At 41.5% G+C, this 25,055-nt stretch overlaps 1 protein-coding gene across 2 annotated transcripts in view; it reads right to left on the bottom strand.

Moving 5' to 3' along the window:
• The window catches only part of FEZ2 (fasciculation and elongation protein zeta 2), a 100,365-nt gene that overhangs the window by 9,623 nt on the left and 65,687 nt on the right, over nucleotides 1–25,055 (bottom strand). For both annotated transcript variants that reach the window (XM_075862779.1, XM_075862778.1), the window contains exons 3-8: nucleotides 20,890–21,006; nucleotides 16,602–16,746; nucleotides 11,004–11,272; nucleotides 8,034–8,114; nucleotides 5,128–5,203; nucleotides 4,019–4,084 (exon numbers count right to left, since the gene is read on the bottom strand). In XM_075862779.1, coding sequence (XP_075718894.1) covers nucleotides 4,019–4,084; nucleotides 5,128–5,203; nucleotides 8,034–8,114; nucleotides 11,004–11,272; nucleotides 16,602–16,746; nucleotides 20,890–21,006 — 754 coding nt within the window. The remainder of the gene's footprint in view (nucleotides 1–4,018; nucleotides 4,085–5,127; nucleotides 5,204–8,033; nucleotides 8,115–11,003; nucleotides 11,273–16,601; nucleotides 16,747–20,889; nucleotides 21,007–25,055) is intronic.

Here is a 25,055-nt window from a genome sequence, read left to right as displayed (position 1 = left end):
GAGTAACGACCGCTCGTTCCCATCCATAGCTCTGTGTGACAGAAACAAACGAGCGCCGATCAACGAGGTCTCGTTGATCGGCCCTCGCTGCAACCGGCTGATTATCAGCCGGTGTAAAAGGGCCTTTAGAAGTAGTAAAAACAAGTCATGAATGCTTCAAAATAGCGCATGAAGAATCCAAATTGCTGCAACACGTCCACACACTGGATGTGGATATACATGTTTTTAAAAAGGTTTCTATTGTATCATAATGAGAAGTCTTCGGGTAAGTCAACAGGTAGCGGACTTTCTGATGCAGACTTGCCACAGATTTCACCCTATAAATTGAAAGGGTGAAATCAGTTACGAAAAACCGCATGCTCTGATTTCCAAGCAGATTTTTCCCATATCCGTGGATGCAATTTTCAAACTCCTCCCCGATTTGCGGAAATTCTGCCATGTCTGAACGTGGCCCTCCTTTGTACTAATATAGTGTTTCCAAATCAGGGTTCTGTGGATTCTAGTTAGGTGTTCCCCAGACAAGACCGGCAGGAAGAACGGTCACATTATGGATGACAAATCGGTCATCCTGCTCAAACACCCTTACACTTGTAGGTGGGAGCAGGATAAGCAAACTAATATTTTTAGCCAGAACACAATACAGAGTTAGAATAATACACTCCTCAACATTGAAATTGCAACACCAAGAATGAAAAGTTTTGTAATTGTGGAAATCACAGGATCGATAGACATGTTAATGATATGCAATTGATAAAAAAAAAAAATATAAAACAAAATATTCCAAACATCTTGATTTATTCAGTATCAAGTATGAGCGCCACGCGCAGAAATACACGCACTTACACGTCTTGGCATGCTATCAATGAGATTATTAATGGTTGTCTGAGGAACGTTATGGCACGCAAATCCTGAAGATCGGCTGCTCGCAGCTCCCTTTGCAATTGCCGTCCAATGACGTCCCATATGTGCTCAATGGGAGAAAAGTCCATGGTAGCACGTTTAGCTCACGCAGGCTGCTCACAGTAGCATGAGCAACATGCGGCCTGGCGTTGCCCTGTTAAAAATGGCTTCTGGGACACTTTGGAGAAATGGCCGTACCACTGGTTCCACAACCAAATTAATGTAATGCCGAGCTGTTAGTGTACTTGAGGGGTCCGGCTACCATACTTAAAGGGGTTTTCCCACAATGGACATTTATGACATATCCACAAGATAGGTCATAAATGTCAGATAGATGCGGGTCCCACCTCTGGGACCTGCGCCGATCTCAAGAATGGGGCCCCTAAACCACGTTCTACCTCTGTGTCGGCAGTTTTCCGACCATCAAGGTGAAAACAGCGTAGCTCGCTGAACTACGCCGTTTTCGTAAGCCCGATAGAACTGAATGGCAGTTACGGAAACTGCGTAGCTCGCATGCTACGCTGATTCCGTAACTGCTATTCACTACTGTGGGTGTTACGGAAACAGCGTAGCTCAGAGAGGTACGCTGTTTACGTAATTCCCGACCATAAAGTCAGAAAGTGGCCAGGAGTCAGTGATGGAAGACAAAGCTAGAACGGGGTTTAGGAGGCCCCGTTCTAGAGATAGGTGCGGAGAGAGGTTGGACCCGCATCTATCTGACATTTATGACATATCCTGCGGATATGTCATAAATGTCTCTCGTGGAAAAACCCCTTTAATGCCACCCCACACCATAATCCCAGGAGTAGGACTGGTGTGACGTTCTCTTGTGAAGGCCTCTTTATGGTGTTTCCCATGTGGTCTCCAGATCAATCTCCAGCTATCATTGCATAAGAGACAAAAGCGGGACTCATCGCTGAAGAGGATAGACCTCCATTCCAGCCTCCATTGCAGTTTTGTTGTGCAACATGACAGCCTTTGAGAGCGGTGGCGTGTAGTCAATGTAACACCTGTAGCCCAATGACGTGCAAACGCCTTCTGATAATTTGTGTCGACACTGGTTGCCTCCCTAGGCTTGGGATGCGACATCTAATTTCACTTGCAGTACAGAATGGATCACTACGCACCAATCTTCCAATCAGATGATCTGTCCGCGCAGAGGTTCGCCTCCGCACACCTTTTGCTATCATTCCAGTTTGTGGTTCTCCTAACATCTGGGACATGCAACGTTGGACAGTGCAGACATCTCGGCCTAGCGATCTGCCGGAGTAATAAACCAAGAGCTCTCAGCTCAAAGACTCCGTCCCTCTCACTTTGCAACAAGTGGCGATAACTGCCACGTCGACAAACCGGAGGCATCGCACAATAATCCCACACCCCTTGATCCGATTTTTGAGGTTTCATATGGCTAAAAAACAACAACTTTGCTTTCAATCTGGCTTTTATGGCTTTGGGAACCACTGTATTAATATATAGTTGGTAGAACTTTGGTCACAATGATTTCAGGGCCTGGAGTCATGCTGTATGATTGACAGCGCAGGTGACTGAGCTATGCACATAGTCTATGTCTGTACACAGCAGGCACATATAGCTGCTTAAATTTTAATTTGGTTTATAAAGTAAATGAGAGCAATATACATACACCAGTATTTTCTGAGCAGTTCCCATGCGCTAGTCTGCATAAATGTTTAGATAGCTCAGAAATTTAGGTTATTTACATCATTCAGAGAAGAGAAGAAAAAAAAAAAGACAATCACAGGATTAAAGGGGGCTTTCCACGGTCTGACAACTGATGATCTATCCACCGGATAAGTCATCCGTATACAGACCCCGGACTGATCAGCTGATCCGGCACCGGATGTTTTGAATGGTATGCAGTAGTCTGAGCTGGAAGCTGCAGTTTGGCAGAACTGCGGCTCTGCTCCTATTCATCTTAATAGGAGCAAAACTGCAGCTCAGCCACTATTCTTTGACTGGAGCCATCTGCATCCGGCAATATTGTCCAATGCCCGGAGGCAGCCACAGCAGTGGATCGGTGCGGGGCCTAGGTGTCGGACCCATACCAATCATATACTGATGGCCTATGCAGTGGATAAGTCATCACTTGCCAGAACGTGGAAAACCCCATTAACAACTTTAAGTGTAGGTTCTCTTTTGTTTACTTTTCATTCTCGGAGCGCAGATAAATCAGACTACCCGTCTCAAAAGTGAGGAGATTACAGGATAGGAGACGTTGTGAGAAGTAAATGTAAAAGATGGACATTTCTAGGATTTGTTCTAAGAATGATTGTAAAAGTTTAAGTTAGTCAGTTACACTCATATAAGGTAAGCCAAGATGGATGGTAGTTAAAAAGACATTCTGGATGAAGCCAACTATAGCTATAGCCTTTAGCACAAAGTTCTTCTCCTAGATCCTATATAACAGACACGATCCATATGGCCGACTGTACATGTTCATTCTATGGGGGCTCCTCTGTAGCGGAGAGAAAACAGGATTGTGCAAAAAAGAATATCCAAAAATAAAAATTGAACACAGCCTATGGCCATTCGATCTTTCTGTGCCCAGACACCTACCAACAAGAACACAAACAGATTGTGCATTGGCAGTGTCTTTTTTTTTCAACGAGAAACCCCAACATACTCTCCCAGGGGATAAAGAGGGGCGAATAGGAAAACATTCTGGGGGACATTTATTAAGACTGGCATTTCATATACCAGTTTTAATCTCAGGAACGTTACAGTAAAACGCGCCTTATTTATCAAGAGGTGAATGCCTCCTAATAAATTAGGTGCAGCTCTGGCTGTCCTTGTGCCAGAAAGTCAAATACATGCCAGCTATGGAGCTATGAGATGCTGGAGTAAATTATAGCAAATTTGTCGGACCACAGTCAGCCCCCGGTGCCTTTTGCTAAGCCCCATCCCTTTTTAAAACGTGCCTGGCGCACCCTAAAAAGGGCACAATTTTTGGCACAAAAACAAGCGCACGCTGCAAACCGGCTAATAAATTCCCCCTCTGAGTTTGCCACAAAGTTATGGAGTTACCTATGCTATAGTTTGCTCTAATCCAAGATCATGTGCTTTAATTTTTTACGTACTACAATTATGTTACGTTTATTACCTTTTAATATGTAGTCTGTTAGCAATGTTGGTACTTTCTCACTGTCATCTTTCATTGCATGGAGAACTGGGAAAGAAAGAAAAGCCAAATTAACTTTACGGTATGTTCACACTGCGTTTTTTGGAGGCAGAAAATTCTGCCTCAAAATTCCAAATTTTGAGGCAGATTTTGATCTGCCTGCACGCCGTTTGCAGCGTTTTTCGCACGCGGCCATATATACATTTATAGGAGTCTGTAATAGTCACTCACAGCTCAACAAGGAAAAGCCCAACAGCTTTAACTAAGGCAACACCATCCTTTCACGGAGATTTACTGCTTGAAACACAACATTCCTTCAAATGCAAACTGCAGCTTTTTCAGCAAGGGTTAATGATAAACGGTTTAAAGTCTAATGCCAAACTGTTTAAAAGTAGCCCATACTAAAGAGGAGCTGAAGGTATTTTCTATTTAACTAGTTTTTCTAAAAGAAAAGGATGTGGCTTAACTTTTAGGGTATGTGCACCTTTAAAACGAGAGCCTGTCAATATATACAGGGCAAGGAGTAGATATCTACGTTGCCGTGATCACAAGTGCCACTCTGCTCTGTGTGGCGGCTCTAGCCGTCTCCCGGTTGGACGCTAGAGCCGTCACTTAGAGCAGAAGGGAGGGGCCGGCAGCATTCAATGCATAGAGCCTGGAGCATCCAACATTAAGAGGCTGCCTCTATAGCACTTGTGATTGCAGCCTCCGAGACATCAAAACGTACATTTCTCTGTAATGCAACTTGACATAACTGACAACAAAGGTAGCGTTACGCTACACTCCCCAGCACGGTCAGCCATTTTGAAGGCTCAAAACAGCTGACAGGTTCCCTTTAAAAAACACCTATTACATCATTGAGACATGTCAGAACCCCCCACCATTAATTGTTGGAATTAATGGGCCATTTGGATTCCAGAAGATTTTGGCGAGTGAAGCGGACAAGGCAGTAGAATCCAACTGATCCATAGAGAAATTGGCAGGGCACTGGCTCACAGACCCCCCCCCCCCCCCCCCCCACAATAACATCTGGACAAGTCAGTAGTTATTTAGATCCGGTTATAAGCAGAATTACATTTCTTTGCACTTACTTTTAGTTAGTATTTGGAGGTCTTCAACAGATGGAGGGGCATTTTTCTTTTCGTAAGGGATAACAGTTGTTAAATACTATGAATTTTAGAAAAAAAAAAAAAACGTTTACAAACCCGATGCAAATAATCACTGTACATAATATATACCTGGCAAAAACTTTGTTGTATTAGTGTGAATAAATCCCTATATATTGGAAGTCGTTTGAGATTTGATCTGAACATCAGCACAAGAGCGCCCCACAAAGGAGTTTTTTATACATCCTGCCATTGATTTCTATACTACGGGAGGACTCCCAGCATTGAAATCACAAACCCAGGGTCCACTCCGCCGACATTTGGGGTTATAACAACCCAATACGTTCTAAAGTTGAGTTGTGCCGACGATCCTGCAGAACTTTACCAGGCGAGTGAGTCAATCTAGATTCACTCTACCTTTACAGTATATTTCCCTGAACATTATCACCTTAGGGGAGCGCCATCTTCTTTTTTCTCTTGTAAACACATAATAGGGAACAATAGACACAAATGGGTGTGGTGTTTAGTTAACGGGTACCCCACATTATTCTTTTCATAGGCACCGTCTTGGTCATTTATGGAAACAACTTCAAATACTTCAGCTGCAATTGTACCAGGGGCAGGGAAGGAGACCAGATGGCCACGTCTACCTGGTAATTGGCACTTGATCACGGATCAGCTTCAATTACGCTGTACTGTCCTGGGAAATGCTTATCCCACAAATCTAACTAGTCGACCTATAGCATCTCCTTTCTAATTAGTTCTAAAGTAACTTTAGGTAACAGACTGTAAGAAGAAAATAAATTTTACTTTATGTGGACAGATTGATAAGAAATAAGAAAATGCGTGTACAATTCCTCACTACTTCGTACACAAACATAATGAAAATACAACACAATACAGATCATTGATGTAAATCATCAACACATTTCTACAAAAACCAGTGTCACCGTTTTATGTAGGTGGTATTGAAAACCATTTCTCAGCTAAATCTTATGTAGATACAGCAGATTAGAGTGGACAACAAACTTTTTTAGTAGAAAAGTAGGCAGTTTAGCCATTCCAGGCCGCACGGACAGTAACCAAAGATAGCTGGACACTTAGAAGTTCCTTATTTTGCGGCTATTATGGTGTAAAGGAAGAATTTATTGCAACCTCCTCTTGTAACTGGTATGGAAACTATAGGTCATGTAGCTCAAAATACAGTTTTCTTTAGAGGGGTTGCCCCCTTTCGATAATGTCTTTTTGTAAGAAGGTCCCCAGAAAATAAGCTGATCATAGGGTGTCCCGCTGTTGGGACCCCAAGTATTATGCTGTAATGAGAGGGAGAGCGAAAGAGAATTTAAGAACTTTCTTGCTGCCTTTGTGGTCAGAACAGGCTGTGGACACTTTCTTCCCTAAATCCTGTAGGATTTTTTATTTAAGGATGCAAGCACATGTTTATTACAAATGTTTACCAAGAGAGGGCAATATGAAACGACTCCTAACACAAGCCATGCTAGTTGCTTACCCAGAGAACGGATTGCTCAGATTTGTACTGAAAGTACAGCGGTGTAAATTTGCCGCACGTCCCTGACCTACGTTTTTTTTAATACAATAGTTGAAAGAACCCATCAGGGGAAAGCTGGAAACCATTTCCTCCGTGAAATGTTTTCCTTCTTCCCCCCTGCTGATATAAACATTTTTACTTAAAAAACAATAAAATAAACGTACAAAAAAATGGCATGTACACAACACACTTTTGTAGAGTTAAATTGACACTGTAGGAGGATATCCTTCATTTAACAAACCACATTTAATTAAACGGAAAAAAGTTAGGTGGAACCAGTACCATACCAGAAGCGGCTTCATTGTCACTTTTAAATCAAGGCTAGATCAACTTTCAAGAAACTGAAATATAGGGATTTTAAAACGCATACGATTTTGGTAAGATTTTAGTATGACCACCAACATTATTTATATTTTTGCCAAAAGGAATGTAACCATCCAAGATTTTAAGGTTATCTTCACACATGCCATTTTCTGTAACGTGGCCATTTTTTTTTATTTTTTTTATTTCTGCAAATAAACCTGCAGCAAAAATGCCATGTGTAAATATACACGACAGGTACAAGTCTTTTTGTATGGTGGGTCTTTAGTTTGTAAGAGAACAAAATCACTCTACAATTTTTTTTATGTTTTTTTTGTACAGTGTTAAGCAATAGGATGCTGTATATCAGCATGCCTAAACCAGTGGCTCTCGGGCCCCCCGCATGTGGCTCCCCAGCTGAAGCTACTCCTGTTCACTAGTTTAACCAGGGATGTCATAGCAATACTAGCTGGAAGTATAGCCTTTCATGATGTATACGTTAAACGGATACCATATTAGTCTATGGGTGATGGATGCCGAATCATGACATCCGTCACCCATAGATTATAAAAGGTATTCATTTAATGGATACGTCATGAACTCTTAATCCTTTAAACGGATACCATTATAGTGTATGGTGACGGATGCCACTATTTGGGCATCTGTCAATACCTATGTTTAACGTATACGTTGTGAGCTTTCCAGGGTATATACGTCAAACAATGTGCAAAAAATGTGAAAGAAGCTTAAAGGCTGAATGTCGAATACCCAATTCAAATAAACAAACTGTGTAGAAGGGCAAACTTTGACATCTTTACATTATTTTGTTTCTGTTCGCAAAATAAAAAGAAAAGAATCTACATAAAAGTATGGGCTGAATGCAGCTAAACGTCCAACTACCAAAAAATTCTATATCCACATTTTACTCATCGTACAACGAACCAATAATGGAGTGGAGTATAAAACACACCGGTAATAAAAGAAATTCAAGTTATTAAGAAAGCAGAGAAGATAGGAGGAGAGGAGAAAGAAATCCCGGCACCTGTTTCTCTCCACCCGAACTCCCAAAAGTCTGGCGAAAGCTATTCTGTATGACGTTGGACAAGCCTTCCATGCTGAAACGCTAAAGAAGCACAGCAAGCAGTAAAGGAAGGAAGAGAAAGAAGGTGGTTAGTGAGCGGTTAGAAAGTGATCGTATGAGATTAGCCAAGAACACAACTACACCCTGATACAACTTAAGATCAGAAGGGCCATTCTAAAACGGAAAGTTATCTGTGTGCTCGGATTTGGCTTTGGACCAGTTATGAAAAGATTACCGTAGAGATTCCTGTACCGCCGCACGTTCCTACACTTGTCCTCTTTTATCCCTGCCTCAGGTCATTTCAGATCAAAGTAGGACAGCATTCAGCCAGAAGTGATGTGTCCATTTCTCAAAGACAAACTCACATGTGAGGCAAGCTAACTCTTTAAGCACATATGAATAACTAGCTAGTTAAAAATCGAACCCTCTACGAATGTTAAAAAACAGTAATGTCCCTATAGCAGTTACATATTAGAATACACTAAAATTATTAAATACATTTCTAACAAAAATATAGAATGTGTGAGTAGTTATTGAAAGACAGACAATTTTTAATTACTTGCAGGCTACAAACAGAATGAGAGAGAGGACCTGTCAACATGCCCAATCCTTTATCCAAAGGAAAAAAATTTACATCAAAAGATACAACTTTAAATTAATAGCAAATCAATGCATGCATACACACACACACACACACACACACACACACACACACACACACACACACACACACACACACATACATACATTTGCAGTATATACCAGGCTTAATTCAGTCTCAGGAGGATGAAACATGTGGTCATTATTAATCACGGCAGATCTGGCAGTTCTTATCCATATTCTTGACCAATTGCTGTATGAAAGTATATGGTACAGAAGCAGTAAAGATATTCAATGAAGTAGACCAATGGCGTAAACGTTTTTAAAGGGGCTTTACCATCACAGAAAGTTAAAGCACACATAAGAAATGCCATCACTTTATGAACTGTGGGGGCCTGACTGCCAGGACCCCAACCGATCGGGAGACAAACATTCACTGCAGTTTACTGCGGCCCCTTCAAATTTGTCCCTGCACAGCGGGTGGCTGGGATGCTTTTAAGACCATTCCCTTATTGACCGTCACTTGCCGGAGCCACAGATATTGTCCTTTTCTACTCCCTATCATGGATTCCCCTGCTCAAACACAACTGCATCATTGAGGGTGGTTTTTATTTTAAGCAAAATCAATTTTCCAAAACACTACCAAGATATTTTTTCATTTAGATGGACAACCTATGAGTGCTTACCATTTGCACAGGATAAATCTCAGAAGATTATTTAATGTTAAAATCAATTCTCTTTGCGAACCAGCTCTACAAATTTCATAGCGCAAAATTAAAAAAGGAAATATATACTATGAAATATTCTCCGAGAGTTTCCACTTTAATGTAACAGGATCTGAGTTTGCCAGTACTGGTTCGTTAATTCTTTCAGCCATGTCCATCAAGTCCTTGATTGAACTTGATGGACATGTATTTTTTTTCAACCGAACTATGTAACTATGGTGCCCCAAATACGAGTTTTCAAGGTGCTGTGAACAGTACACATTCTTAACACCACAGGAGAAAACAAAATGGCTGCATGTTACACGTCTGTACCGGACAAATTGACAAAACAACGCCCCCTTCTCTGCACAGAATTGTGTAATCCCAAGGCAAAGCCCAACAACAAACTGTTCTATACACTGGGAATTTGGTAATTAGAATCTTTCGATGCCCGCTCCAGTGTTTCAATGACCTATATGTTTTTGTACCTTTCTGTTTTACTTTAACCTCCTTTAGATGGTTGCACCCCATATTCTTTTATACTGTGTAATCCTACAATCAGGCCGCCCTTTCACTTTATTTCTCTCCCTCCCTTGCATTCCATTTCATTCCCTTCCCTAGATTTTGATTACGACTTGCTGTTTCGCGGGTCTAAATTTAGAGTTTTATCTCAACTTGATTTTGTTTTTCATTGTTGTATCTTCACCACTTTACAATGAACTTTTACTCGCTCTACATAAGCTCCTTTGGTGCCTCCATGTTCCGTTTTACTTTGTATCCCTATTTACAAATGATAAATCCTTAAGGTTAAAATTAAAAAAAAGAAAGCATAAAAAAAAAAAAAAATTGCAGTGATAAATGAAAAGAAAAATAATCTACAAGCTACAACCTAATTAATAAGTGTTTTATCTGTTTGTTTAGTGTCGTTTTTTTTCCCCAAAGCTTTAATTTATTTGACGGTCTTCAACAATGAAAAAAGCTGGGACTCTCCTCCCTTGTCCAGTCAAGATAATGCTAGCAAATATACTGACGTATATCTGACCAAGTCTATGGGCCACCCTAAGGCCAGGATCATACACCGTGTTGATGCAGTTGTGGTGCAATATTTGGCTCAATTACTCGGGCCAAAGCCAGAAGTGGATCCAAATGTAAGAAAATGTATAGAGAAAAGACTGAGGCATCTACATTCTTTTGGTTCCACTCCCGTGTTTGGCTCAAAAAAACAGATTCAAAAACTGCACCAAAACTGCACGTGTGATCCTGGTCTAAAAGTGGAGTGAACCTAGCCTAACAGTTCTCTTCTCCTGCAGTAACTACATAAAAAAAAAAAGGGTTATCAGGCCCCATTTCAATTTTGTCGCAGGACAGGAAGTAGAGGTGCTGTCTATTAACCCCTTCTCTTGCTGCTCCTGCACATGAGTAGTTCAACCAGCTGGCCCACCACCTGGGAGCAAGGAAACATGGGTCACCGTCATCTATAATTCGAAGTAACGAAAACTCTAGGGATTGTGAATTCAATGTAACACTCTGTTTAGATCTGAAATCTTAGCTTTGAATGGAATTTCCCCCTTTAAAACATGTTGAACCTATACCTCGGCTACGTACCCTGGCAGACATATATCCTTACCGTTCCTGGTAGATGACTCTTCTCTTGTTTGCCATTCTTTGTGCTGTTGCTTTTGAGCTTTCTTTTCTTTTTCACATTTTCCTTGTGTTCTTTCTGTTTGTTCTGCACTTCAATGAGTACAGAGATGAAGCTGTTTTTCACTTCTTTCTCAAACTCTAGCTCATCCCGTAAAGCCAGTTGTTGCACCAGCTCCTCCGAGTAATCCCTAATGGCCATCTCAATTTCCTCCAAAAGATCATTTAACTCTGCAACCGACATCTGCTTCACCCCTTTGGAAAATGGGAAAAAAAATACAAAAATATATACACAGTATATAGATCATTCACACCGACACATCTATTTTGATAAAGTAATCGCCTTTAGATGTTGCAGAATAGAAAAACGGGATTAATGACTCTCTAAAATAATAATGGTAATTTCATATATTCTATTTTTCACCCTCCAAATCACAGTACTACTCAAACTATATATACAGTAGAATACCAGTAAATCAGGAATTTGCCAGCTGATCCAGCATTTTTGTAGTCCAAACGCTAAACTAAAAGTGTTGAAAACAGGTCTGCAAGTATAAGAATTAAATGGGTTTTCTGGGTACAAACATGTATTAGCCGCTATAACGGTTAGAAGGGGGTATTCACTCACTTGTGTATGCTCCATTGGTCAAATGTGCCTTTTCAATGGCAGTCACCTGACCAAACCAAATCTCGGTGTCAGATGGACGTGTCCTGTAGTCCCGACGCATGTTAAACAGTGAATGCACACGGTCTGCTCATATTTAAAGTAGTACGATGGATGAAGAGGAAGGGGTTCGGGCTAAGAGGCCTGAATAGAGAGGAGAGGTTTGCGCTGCACAGCGTGGATGCAGAGGAGGAGAAAGGAGTTCAAGGTGTGAATGGAGAGGAGGGTTTAAAGAGGTTGTCCACGAACGGACAGCTGATGACCTATCCACAGGATAGGTCATCAGTATATGATTGGTGCAGGTCAACACCCGTACTGATCACCTGCTGCGGCTGCCTCTGGGCGCGGATATTTTGAAGGGTATGCAGTAGTTGGAGCGTTGAAGCAGATGGCTCTGACCACTGCATAGCAGCCGTTCTGCAGAACTGCAGCTCTGCTCCTATTCACTTGGATAGGAGCAGAGCTGCAGTACTAAAGCTCAGCTGATATTCTGTTACCGGAGCCATCTGCTTCCGGCATTGACATCCGGTGCCGGTAGGAAGTTTAAGCAACTGATCTGTGCGGGGTCCGGGTGTTGGACCCTCACCGATCATATACTGGACAACAACTAAGAAAAAAAAAGAAAAAACAGTGGCCTGCCTACTTCATCAGCACGACAATGAGAAACAGAGTTCCGTAGTCACGTGACCGCCGATGAAAATGGTGGAACAGTGCATCTGCCCAGCAGAGCGTCCATTTACCGACCCTATAACAATTACATTTGCGAATACTGGTTTCTACCCAGAATACCCCCTTTTACCCCTTCCCGTCGTAAACAACTTTCAGATTTTCATTTTAGTTTTTCCTCCCCACCTTCCAAAAGCCGTAACTTATTCAGATTTCCGTCAATATAGTCCTATAAGGGCTTGATTTTTGCGAGACGAGGTGTAGTTTTTCGTAGCGCCATTTATTGTGCCATATAATGTACTGGGGAAAAAATATTTGTGGGTAGAAAATGAAAAAAATTGTTATTCCTCCATAGTTTTTTGCACTTCATTTTTACAGAATTCACTGTGCAATTAAAACAACATGTTAACTTTATTCTGCGGGTCAATAAGATTACGGCGATACCAAATATATAGCGTTTTATTCTATGCTTTACTACTTTTACAAGGAAAAAACGAAGTGTAAAAAATAAAATATGTCGCCAAATTCCGAGAGCCATAACTTTATTTTTCTGTCGATTACGGTAAGTGGTATGAAGGCTTATTTTTTGCAGGACAAGCTGCAGTTTTTAATGCTACCATTTTGGGGTACATGCAAGGTTTTGATCACTTTTTAGTCCATTTTTTGTGGGAGATGAGGTGACCAAAAAAATAGCGATGCTGGTGTTTAGATTTTATTTTTTTTACGGCGTACACCGTGTGGGTTAAATAATGATATATTGTAATAGTTCAGACTTTTACGGATGCGGCGATGCCAATTATATTTATTTATTTTACAATGCTCTAGGGGGAAAATGGAAAAAGGGAGGTTTTTTTGAACTTTTAATTTTTTATTATTTTTTTTTATTTTATAAAAGGACAACTTTATTTTACAATTTTTTTACTAGTCCCCCTAGGGGACGTCAACCAGCGATCGTTGGATCGCTTGCACTATATACTGCAATACTAATGTATTGCAGTGTAGAGTCTTTATGACGATATAGAAGCACAAAGATGGCCCCCAGAGCACCCATTGCCACCCCACGATTGCATTGCGGGGGGCGGGATAAGCTGCTAGAGGGGGGTCGCCCTCCTCTTTCTAACGATTTAAATGCCGAGGTCACTAATGACCGCGGCATTTAACGGATTAAACTAGCGGGATCGCGCTCAAGCACGATCCCGCTCGTTACTGTGAAGTGTCTGCTGTAACATACAGCAGACACCCGCATTGTATGGTGCGGGCTCACTCCATGAGCCCACTCCATACTTCCCCTACCCGGCTGTGACGTAGCCATACGCCATATGTCGGGAAGGGGTAAACATCAAACTTCAAAAGATTAAAAAGAAAAGTAGAAAGTCTTCACATCGTACAGAGCTTAAAAAAATTATTTTGGTATTTCTCTGTTCAAGTGTCCACTCAAAGTATTCATTGTCCACAACCACAGGCGTAGCTTGTATTTCCTGTGGCCCAACGCAAAGTCTCAGGGTATGTTCACACGAGGGCGTCCGTTACGGCTGAAATTACGGGGATGTTTCAGCCTGAAAACATCCCCGTAATTTCAGCCGTACCGGCATGTGCAGGCGCTTGAACGCCGCGTCAATTACGGCCGTAATTAGCGCTGCTATTCATTGGAGTCAATGAATAACGGCTCCAATTACGGCCAAAGAAGTGACAGGTCACTTCTTTGACGCGGGCGTCTATTTACGCGCCGTCATTTGACAGCGGCGCGTAAATATACGCCTCGTGTGAACAGACAAACGTCTGCCCATTGCTTTCAATGGGCAGATGTTTGTCAGCGCTATTGAGGCGCTATTTTCAGACGTAATTCGGGGCCAAAACGCCCGAATTACGTCCGTAAATAGGCCGTGTGAACATACCCTCACAGGAAACACCTACCATTTAGAACACTGGTTTCTTCTTATACCGCAGAAGGGTTTTCCATTTAGTTGCCTAAATAACAAAGCTACACAGTGCCAACATTACCATACAGCGCAAAAAATAAATTGACTGTACAGTGCCTAAGCACTTTTTATTTTAAGATTTAAAGACCTATCACCTATCTTGACATGTCTGTTTTAGTTAAAAAAAAAAAAAGTTGGATTCCCCTTGAATTCTGTGGCATATTTTCTTATACCTCTGCGTTGTACCATTTCTCTGTTATGCAGTCTAGATATTAATAAAATGACAACTGGGTGTTACCAGTTGGGGGTGTTTACTGACGATGTCCAATTAGCGTCAGTCTTTGCTGGGACACACCCCTTTCACAAGGAATGGAAACACCCAGTTGTCAATTTATTCATACATTTCTAGGAGGAATAACAGAGGAATGGTACAGCGCAGAGTTCTAAGAAAAGATTCTACAGAATTATTATTTCATGGGGAATGCATGAAAGTATTTACTAAAACAGATAGTCAGGAGAGGTGACCAGTCCTCTTTAAAAGCATTCCTATAGTCTTTCTGGTAAGTGTGATTTATTTCCCTTATAAAAAAAAACCGTTTCCATCCAATGAATTATGAAAACCAAGAATTCTTTCCCAGTATTTGGCAAATCGTGACAACAAGGTCACATTTACACAGTTTCTGCGAGTCTGGTGTTATCGCTTGGAGAATTGGAGCACTTTGAAGTCACATTTGTTCACATCCCCACTGGCTACGTTTCTCTTTCACGGTCAGAAGTGGCAGGGGATTGTGCACGCTTCGTATCTCCAGGCACGCTCCACTCAAGGACGGAGAAGCTCCTGGTGAATAATCTCAAAGCAATTCGAAGTCTCCTTTCTTGTTGGATATTCAGTTATGCTAAAATACATATTAATGAACTGGATTCACAATTGATACTCCAAAAGAGAATAGACTTCTGAAAATCACTTCTGGATCCAGTCTAATTTTAATGTACAGTCTAAAAATTCCTATACAAATATGGGGCAAAAGGGCTAGAAAATGAACCCAATGGCGGTGTCAGGCATTTCTTAATATAAGCATGGAGTCAAGAACACAAGACCTTGACCTAACCCACCCTGCAGACTATGATCAGTTTGGCCAAGTAGAACATAGTAGAAGCAAAAAGCTTTCTAGCATTGCCAACACAGCATGAACTAAAAGGATGTATTTAACTAGTTCACTTCCATACGATAAACCCCATTTGGGGCCCATACGCTCTGTACCACGAGTTCTAAGGGCTCCAGCTCTTCTCTTATAACCGCAGCTGGAGAGACTTGTAGGAAGGAGAAGGAATACTGGGAAAACAGAGTGGAACTATCTGCTGAACTGAACGTCAAGCAGAGATTATTACGTAGGGCATGTTGTGGTTTTAAAAGTCGTTCACCACTAGGACATAAGAACATTACTAAGTGATTATTACGAATAAAATGATGTAAGGCTGATCGGTTTATGTGAACATTCAGCAACCTTCTTTTCTCCTTTGTAGGATTTGGAAGTGTACCTAACTTTTCAGAATAAGATGCCATATATGTGTGTACATGAGGAATAACCCGATTTCTGGCCATTATATGACTATGTGACATTATTTAGCAGTTACCCCCTCTGCAGGCTCTCTCTAATTCTCATTGGTCTCCGCGATAGTGGGCGGAGCCTAACAGCTATCATGTCTTCTATACACCCCACACATAGAAGAGGAGAATCCTGCTGTCCTATCTTTCACACAGCATCTGTGTTTTTATCCCACTGCTCCTGCTCCCCCCCCCCTCCATAGACTTGTATTGGCAGAACGTCTGTCGGTCACTCTGCTCCCTTTTCCTGCTCCCCCTCCATGAACTTCTTTTGGCTGTCATTGAAACACCCCCACCTTCTGCAGTCCGTCAATTCTGCTCTGTAACCAGACAGAGATTTTGCTTAAGGGGGTGGACAGCAGATGACAGGAAGGGAGGCACCTCGTGGCAGTAACTTCACACAGAATTTGCATAGATAAAAAAAAACAAAAAAAAAAAACTATATTTTAACAGTAAGTAAATTACAAAGCTGATCTATATCAGGTATACGATTAGATCAGCATAAGTGGTTTGAAAAGTTAGTACTTATTTAACTATTCTTTAGCATGCATATTATAGCATACATATTCCGTTGTAAAATTGTTATGATCCATTCTGATACTGAATAAACTCTTTAGTATGATCAGCAGAGAGTCTATACCTACCTTTAGAAGTTATGAAAATACACCCTTCCTTGACTTGGATAAAGAAACTTAATTGCAGAGTTTCTTTCCAAATATTACTACTTACTATTTTCATAGCTACGATTTGTGGAGGAAGTTTTGAGTGTCTGGATCTCTTGAGAAAGTATAGAAAGACGATCTGACGGAAGTGGTGTATCATCCTCTTCTGGATCAGGCGATTCCTGCATCATCTCCTCAATTTCTTCAATAACCTTCCAGGAAAAAAAATTAAAAAAAATACAATGGGTGCAAGCCTCAGGGAACTGACCACTGTCCCTCTAGACAAAAAGCAGTAAATAGGCAGCACTCACAAAGGCTTATAGTGAAAGAAGAGGGGGCTTTATTGACCCCAAAAGTGGACGTTTCGGCTCACGCAACCTGAGCCTTTCTCAAGTCTTCTCAATAAAGCACACACACACATATATATATACATATATACACACACACATACATATATGCATATATATATATATACACACACACACACACACACACACACACACACGAGACCATGCTTGTATGCTCAAAATCCTTGCTCTGGTCTTTATTGATCCAAATAAGTATAATGACAGCTAATAAGTCACTTGTGAGTTTAAAAGGCTCAAAGTCTACAAACCTATGTTGCAAGATAAAGGATACTTATCACACACATCCCACACAGTGAAAACGGTAGCAACTAGTCAGTGGTCAAAGGGGTATTCTGGTCAGGGATCAATACTATGTATATTGTTTGAAAAATATTATCCTCACACATATGTATATACATTTCAGTTCTTTGTGTAATATACTGATATATATAACAAGTTCTTTGTTCATGTCGGACACACCTATGGAAGACACCGCCCCCTGGAATGCAAGAAGAGTGAGTCTGAGAAACTGGTGGGGGCTTGGGCACTCCCACATCTCTGGGGAGGAGGCATGTGTCTCTTTCTGTGTTTCTTTGTTCTGAATAAAAAGTTTTCAGTCTTCCTCCTGGCTGAGAGAGGGAAGCTGTGTACCAAACATATTTGGCTGGTTTACTTCTTCCAGGCATGCCTTCAGCTTTCAATTTACAGAGGTGGTTATTCGGTGTGAAATACGGACTTGACATTCTTATCTTGGACATTTCTGCCATATCTACAGGATGTACCATAAAATGTCCAATACATGCAGGTCCCACCTCTAAAACAGGGCCCCTTGACCCCTGTCCTACCTTGTCCCGCTGTCACTGCTCTCCAGCCACGTAGTTACGAGGTAGCTGGGATTATGGAAACAGCCGAGCTATGCTGTTTCTGGGACTCCCATTCTCCTTTATGGGAGTTACGAAAACAGCGTAGCTCAGCAACCCCAGCTGTTACTGTACCGCTGGCCACCCCGTAACCCAGTGGCCGTGGAGCAGGAGCAGCAGAACAAGCCAGTACGGAAGTAAGGGGCCCCAGTCTACAAATAGGTGTGGGTCCCAGAGGTGGGACCCACATCTATCGGACATTTATGGCATATCCTGTGGATATGCCATAAATTTCCGAGATGAGAATACCCCTTTAAGGGGAGCTTTACGCACTTCAATAACGTGTACGATTTGACAATTTCTGACAAATTTTGTTCATAGTAACCATCGAGGAGCTGATTTGAGGAGTATGCGGCGCTCATGTGAGTTCACCCTGCTCAATACTCAAAAGAACACACACTTGTAGCGGCCGTGAAGGCTGTAAGGCAGAGTTAACACCGGGAGGTTATGCTGCGTAAAAGCATGCAGCGTATTTGCCTGTGCGCCGCAGGGAATTCCGGTCAAAAGACCGCACCAAACTGTAGTACGGTTTTTCATGCGGAATGTCCGGAACTGCACGTTTCGTCCGATAAGACAGCTGCAGTGGCGGTCAGATGAGCTGAAACATCATCCCAGGAGGCCGCGCTAGAAGGAGGAATACAGACTTCTGGGCCTGGGTTGCATTTTTGCGGCGGAATGATTGCTAACCTGCCGCAAAAAATAAATAAACTGCTATTTGTATTTACCTCCCCATTGGATTGGATTCAATGGGGAAAATCCACAACAAATAAGCAGGTTAAAACAAATACAATTGACATGCTGCATCGCAGGTCAATTTGAGTGTTCTTTTACGCCAGTATTTACGCAGCGTGTGGAAGAGATTTGTTTTATCTCATCCACTTAGCTACGACTGTATTTGCTGCGGATTTTCCGCAACGAATTTCAGTGTTGCGGAAAAATCGCAGTATTTACGCAACGTGTGAACTGACCCGAATACTGTAAACCGCCGTTAAGTGTGTCGGCATTTCAAAGTATTGAGCAGTGAAGGGAATGAAGGAAAAGCAGCTCAGATTGGCAGGGGTACCGAGAGTTGGACCCCCACTCATCAGGTATTAATAGCCTATCCTGAGTGTAGGCTATTAATTTTATCTCCCTGGAAGACAACTTTCACTAGTGTCTATGGCCAAATTTAGGATATGTCTATATGATCTATCATACTGGGACAAATGAAAGCCAGTCCTGTTAAAGGACTATTCCCATCACACAAATGAATGGCATATCGTTCGGATATGCCATCACTTTGTAATTGATGGGGATCAGACTGCCGGGACTCTCATGCTCCTGAGAATAAAGGGGACGCATCGTTGGTTTAGTGCTCTCTCCTCCACTGTTTTTTCCATGAACAGTGGCACCTCTGACCACCAGGCTGTGTAGGGAGCTGCGTCAGACCCCACTCAATTGAATGAAGCAGTGTTGCAGTTTTCTGCATGGCAGGTGGTCCGGACAGCCGCCGTGAAGAAAAAAAAAAAAAAAGAAAAAATAGGAAGGGGCACAGAACGGAGGCCACTTCAAATCACAGGATCGGTGGTGGTCCCAGCAGTCAGACCCCCACCCATCACAAAGCAATGGCATAGCCCAGCGATATACGATCTCTTTGTGAGATGGTAAAGAACTTTAATGTACAACCTAAAGGAAGGTGTGTGTTGAGGTTATGAGAAGTGGAAGGGAGTGTGACCATTTCCATATTTAAAAAATGTTTACTTCTTTACAAATATAAATACGTCACAGAACAAAAGGAGATATCAAAGTATGCTAGAAATATCAACGGAAGTATAATTAAAAAGAGTCTCTTGAGGTAGCAATAAAGTCACTCTTCATGCGGACAATGTAGATTGCAGCATGAGGATAGGAATCTGGTAGGTGGTCCAGATATATTGAAGTACCGGTAATTAGATCGAAGAGGTCATAGAAAATCACTGTGTCCAAGATCAATCAAAATAGAAGGCCAAAACAGTGAACCGCCAATTAATACATTTACAAGGACAACACGAACAAGACAAACAAATAAAATAAGGGAAAAAAAATGGGGGTTTAGAAGGAGCCCCAGGTAAATATCTGTCTCTTAAGGAGAAATGGAAGGACGTGAGATAGTTAAATCAAGCAAGAAAAATTGAGGATAAGCGTAATTGTAAGGAATTTGTCATAACTCTCCAGTCCAATGCTGGATAGTTTCTCGCGTATGCCCCTTTAACACTGCATTTATGCTCTACATCTAGCTTGTACGTTGGGCGCATTAGCTCCATTAGCCCAACGGATGTTAAAAAAATAAAATAAAAAAAAACTGTCCCTCCAGTTATACTTTCCCAGGTGTTGAGAGACCCTCCTGCACGCTCCTATAATTCTGATGAATTGGACCCGTGCACGATGCTCTCCAGGTGTTGTGCAACAGTACCGCCCAGCGTACCAGCAGCGTCTCTTCATGCCTGGAGTTCCTTCAGGCAGGAGATTATAACTGGAGGGACACCAAGGATAGAATAGCGTAGTAAACTATGCTTTTCCGCCCCACCAGATCCTGCAAAACCAGTATATAGTGCGGTATACGTTTTTTTGTTGTTGTTTTTTTAAACATAGGAGCCAATGGCATACAACAGTTTAACATAGATGTTATGGGCGTTTCAATAGCTTTAAAACGTATATGTTTAACGCATACTATTATATCTATGGAGACCGATGCCACTGTAGGCATGTCACAGCCTACATTTAACGTATTTTCCCAGCGTATGCACCTAACATAGGCTATAAAACGCATTGTGATAGGGGCCTCATTAGGAACCCATCCATTCTGGTCTTGACTTTGTGCTCGTTTTGAATTAAAAAACACCCATAAGCGGCATTATTTCCAAGCAGACATAATTATGTAGAAACGACAGATTATATAGGGGAATTCTGATAAGGCAGCATTCAATGCTCAGCAGTAGATTCATTTATTTTCTTTTAAGTGTCAGAACCCATTATGACAATACCGTGACATCAGGACTGGCATTTACAGCAGTTTAGCAGCAAAATCGTGCGGCCATTAACAATTTAATCTACCCTTATCTTTATTTACCTGCTCCGCTGTGAAGAGAGGCTCATCGTTGAGACAAGATACAATTATTGAATGCATATCTAGCTGTTCCCTTAGCTCCTCATCATCAGAAAGGTCGAGGTTCAAATTATTGTCCACCTGAAATGATAATATACGTCTTTTTGTCTATAAACATTATATTTATACAGAAATGTTAAAACAAAACCTAGAAATAAATGAATGAATACATGACAAGTAAAACAGAAAACAGGTACAGTATTTGTCAGTCTGCAAGCCTATCAGCGGCTCATATACCATGCAGAAATCCGGTGGATAGGTCAGAAACGTTACTCATCGAAATACATAATAAATACATTTTAAAGTACAGGCTAAGATCCCATGTACAAGTCCGTAGTATTAGCCGCAATTAGATAAAATACGGACATTCATTTTTATCGGCCACGGACACCTTCCTGTATATTTACAGGTGAGTGCACGGGCCATAAAAACATTATCCGCAAAAATAGGACATGTCCTATTTTTCACATTGATGGAACGTGCTCCTGTACTTAATACCGTGAGCACGGTCCGCAAATGCGGGTGACACTCGGCGGCCCGTCCATGCAGTATTTACTAACCGTAGATACTGTGCATGGGGCCTTATTTAATCTTGTAATACTTTTTTTTACACTAAACACAGATACTGAATTGCATTATTTTCCCTAAACATTTTTTATTTTAATTTTTTTTCTAATTTCTGCACATGATTATAGGGGCAACCATCTTGCCTGATCACCTACTTTGATCTGTGAACAGCAATTCAGAGATTTATTGTAAGGGCCGTGTGCTGCGCAGGGAAATCACACGCAGCACACGGACCCATTGATTTCAGTGGGGCCGTTCACACATGCAGGAGTTCACGCAGCGAGAGTTCGTTGTGTAAAACTCACTGCATGACCTATATTGGTGCGATTTTCACGTGCCTATCGCCCATTGAAGTCAATGGATGAATGATTTGCGCATCAATTCAATTGAAAAGAATAAAAAATAAATAAAAGTGCCTTGCGAGTGTGTGAATAACGCATGCCCCTCGTAAAGCACACAGATACATAACGGACCAGATCAGTGAATCTGATACGCTCGTGTGAATATAGCCTAAAGCAGCCACATGAACACAAGAAACTGAAGTCTAAAGACAACTTATTTCTATGGAAGAGTGTTGTGGGAATGCTCTGTGGCCTGGGCAGTGGTCGCAGGGAGGGGGAAGAGGAGAGATGTCACCATGGTCTATGGTGTGATCCGGAGTTATCTGCCCCAGGCTTTAGAATAGAGGTGTTCCCTTTTATTGTAATCTGGTCTGCAATAATGAGATGACTGGTGAAAAATTATCTCTACAGGACAGAAAGTGTCAGTAGCCAGAGGGGAAAACAAAGATTTCAGGATTTATTTTTTAATTTGTTTTATTATATAGCGACATGGGGGAAAAAAACCTACCAACAAAAAAGGATATACACTACCGTTCAAAAGTTTAGAGTCACTTAGAAATGTCCTTTTTGAAAGAAAAGCACAGTTTTCAATGAAGATAACATTCAAATTAATCAGAAATACACTCTATACATTGTTAATGTGCTAAATGACTATTCTAGCTGCAAACGTCTGGTTTGTAATGCAATATCTACATAGGTGTATAGAGGCCCATTTCCAGCAACCATCACTCAAGTGTTCTAATGGTACATTGTGTTTGCTAACTGTGTTAGAAGGCTAATGGATTAGAAAACACTTGAAAACCCTTGTTAGCACCGCTGTTAACAGTTTTGCTGTTTAGAGGAGCTATAAAACTGACCTTCCTTTGAGCTAGTTGAGAATCTGGAGCATTACATTTGTGGGTTTGATTAAACTCTCAAAATGGCTAGAAAAAGAGAGCTTTCATGTGAAACTCGACAGTCTATTCTTGTTCTTGGCAATTTCTCGCATGGAATAGTCTTAATTTCTAAGAGACTGAAGATTTCTTACAACGGTGTGTACTACTCCCTTCAGAGGACAGCACACACAGGCTCGAACCAGAGTAGAAAGAGAAGTGGGAGGCCCCGCTGCACAACTGAGCGACAAGACAAGTACATTAGAGTCTCTAGTTTGAGAAATAGACGCCTCACAGATCCTCAACTGACAGCTTCATTAAATAGTACACGCAAAACGCCAGTGTCAACGTCTACAGTGACGAGGCGACTCCAGGATCCTGGCCTTCAGGGCAGAGTGGCAAAGAAAAAGCCATATCTGAGACTGGCTAATAAAAGGAAAAGATTAATATGTGCAAAAGCACACAGACATTGGACAGAGGAAGATTGGAAAAAAGTGTTATGGACAGACGAATCGAAGTTTGAGGTGTTTGGATTACACAGAAGAACATTTGTGAGACGCAGAACAACTGAAAAGATGCTGGAAGAGTGCCTGACGCCATCTGTCAAGCATGGTGGAGGTAATGGGATGGTCTGGGGTTGCTTTGGTGCTGGTAAAGTGGGAGATTTGTACAAGGTAAAAGGGATTTTGAATAAGGAAGGCTATCACTCCATTTTGCAATGCCATGCCATACCCTGTGGACAGCGCTTGATTGGAGCCAATTTCATCCTACAACAGGACAATGACCCAAAGCACACCTCCAAATTATGCAAGAACTATTTAGGGAAGAAGCAGGCAGCTGGTATTCTATCTGTAATGGAGTGGCCAGCACAGTCACCAGATCTCAACCCCATAGAGCTGTTGTGGGTGCAGCTTGACCGTATGGTACGCAAGAAGTGCCCATCAAGCCAATCCAACTTGTGGGAGGGGCTTCTGGAAGCATGGGGTGAAATTTCTCCCGATTACCTCAGCAAATTAACAGCTAGAATGCCAAAGGTCTGCAATGCTGTAATTGCTGCAAATGGAGCATTCTTTGACGAAAGCAAAGTTTGAAGGAGAAAATTATTATTTCAAATAAAAATCATTATTTCTAACCTTGTCAATGTCTTGACTATATTTTCTAGTTATTTTGCAACTCATTTGATAAATATAAGTGTGAGTTTTAATGGAAAACACAAAATTGTCTGGGTGACCCCAAACTTTTGAACGGTAGTGTATGTTTAACCCATTAAGGACCGGGCCAAGTTTATCTAGTCTTGAGGACCAGAACAATTTTTTGCTTTTTTCCCTCTGACACTCATAACTTTTTATTTTTTGTCCGATGTAGCTGTAGGAGATTGTTTTTTGCAGGACGAGTTGTACTTATGTAGGTACCAACGATCATAAATGATGCTATAAATTTGTTGTGCAGGTTGTTACAGTCGTGAGGATACCAGATGTGTATATTATTTTGTTTTGGGTCTTATATTTAACCCCTTAATGACCGGGCCTGAAAAGACCAGCTCAATTTTTCTGTTTTTGCCTCTCTGCGTTTCAGCAGCCATAACTTTTTTATTTTTTCACTGACGTGGCTGTATGAGGCCTTTTTTTTATGCGAGAGAAACAGTATTTTTATTCCCCCACAGTTTGGGGGTAAAAAAATTTTTTTTTACGGCGTGAATATAGGAAAAGGCAATTCTCGGAATAGTTTTTTTTTGTTTCTTTTTTATCCCGTTCACGTTTCACGCTAAATAACCCATTAGATTAATTCTTCAGGTTATTACGGTCGTGTAGATACCTAATATGCGTAGGTTTTTTGTTTTTATTTAGTGTAGGGGCAATAAAATGTATTTAATGCAAAATAAAGACTCTTTTTGGGACTTTTTTTATTTATTTATTTGTTTTGTTCGTTTTGTTTTTTTTTTAATCCCATCAAGAGATAACTTTATTTGTAACTTTATTTTTTACTTGCAATGTATTAGCATACTTCTGTACGCTAATACATTACACTGTCACTATGACACAGGCTGCTGATCGGGCAGCACATAGTGTGCCCAAACAGCAGGCACACGGAACAGACAGCCCTGGGGTCCTTTGTAGGCCCCCAGGGCTGACTGCAGAGGGATTCCCCAGTGTTTGATCGCATCACTGGAATCCCGGTGATGCGATCAAAGAGGGGAATTCCCTTTGATCATGCCGCGGTCACGGACCGCGGCAATCAAAGTGTTAAACAGCTGGGGTCCGAATGTGTGCCGACCCCAGCTGTGTTCAGGAGGCTGCTCTAAGATCAGGAGCTGTTAGTAACAGCTCCTGCTTAGAGGATGAGCGCTCAC

This window comes from Rhinoderma darwinii, chromosome 4, assembly GCF_050947455.1.
Source record: "Rhinoderma darwinii isolate aRhiDar2 chromosome 4, aRhiDar2.hap1, whole genome shotgun sequence".
Classification (NCBI taxonomy): Eukaryota; Metazoa; Chordata; class Amphibia; order Anura; family Rhinodermatidae; genus Rhinoderma; species Rhinoderma darwinii.
This window is presented reverse-complemented; position numbering and strand designations above follow the sequence as displayed.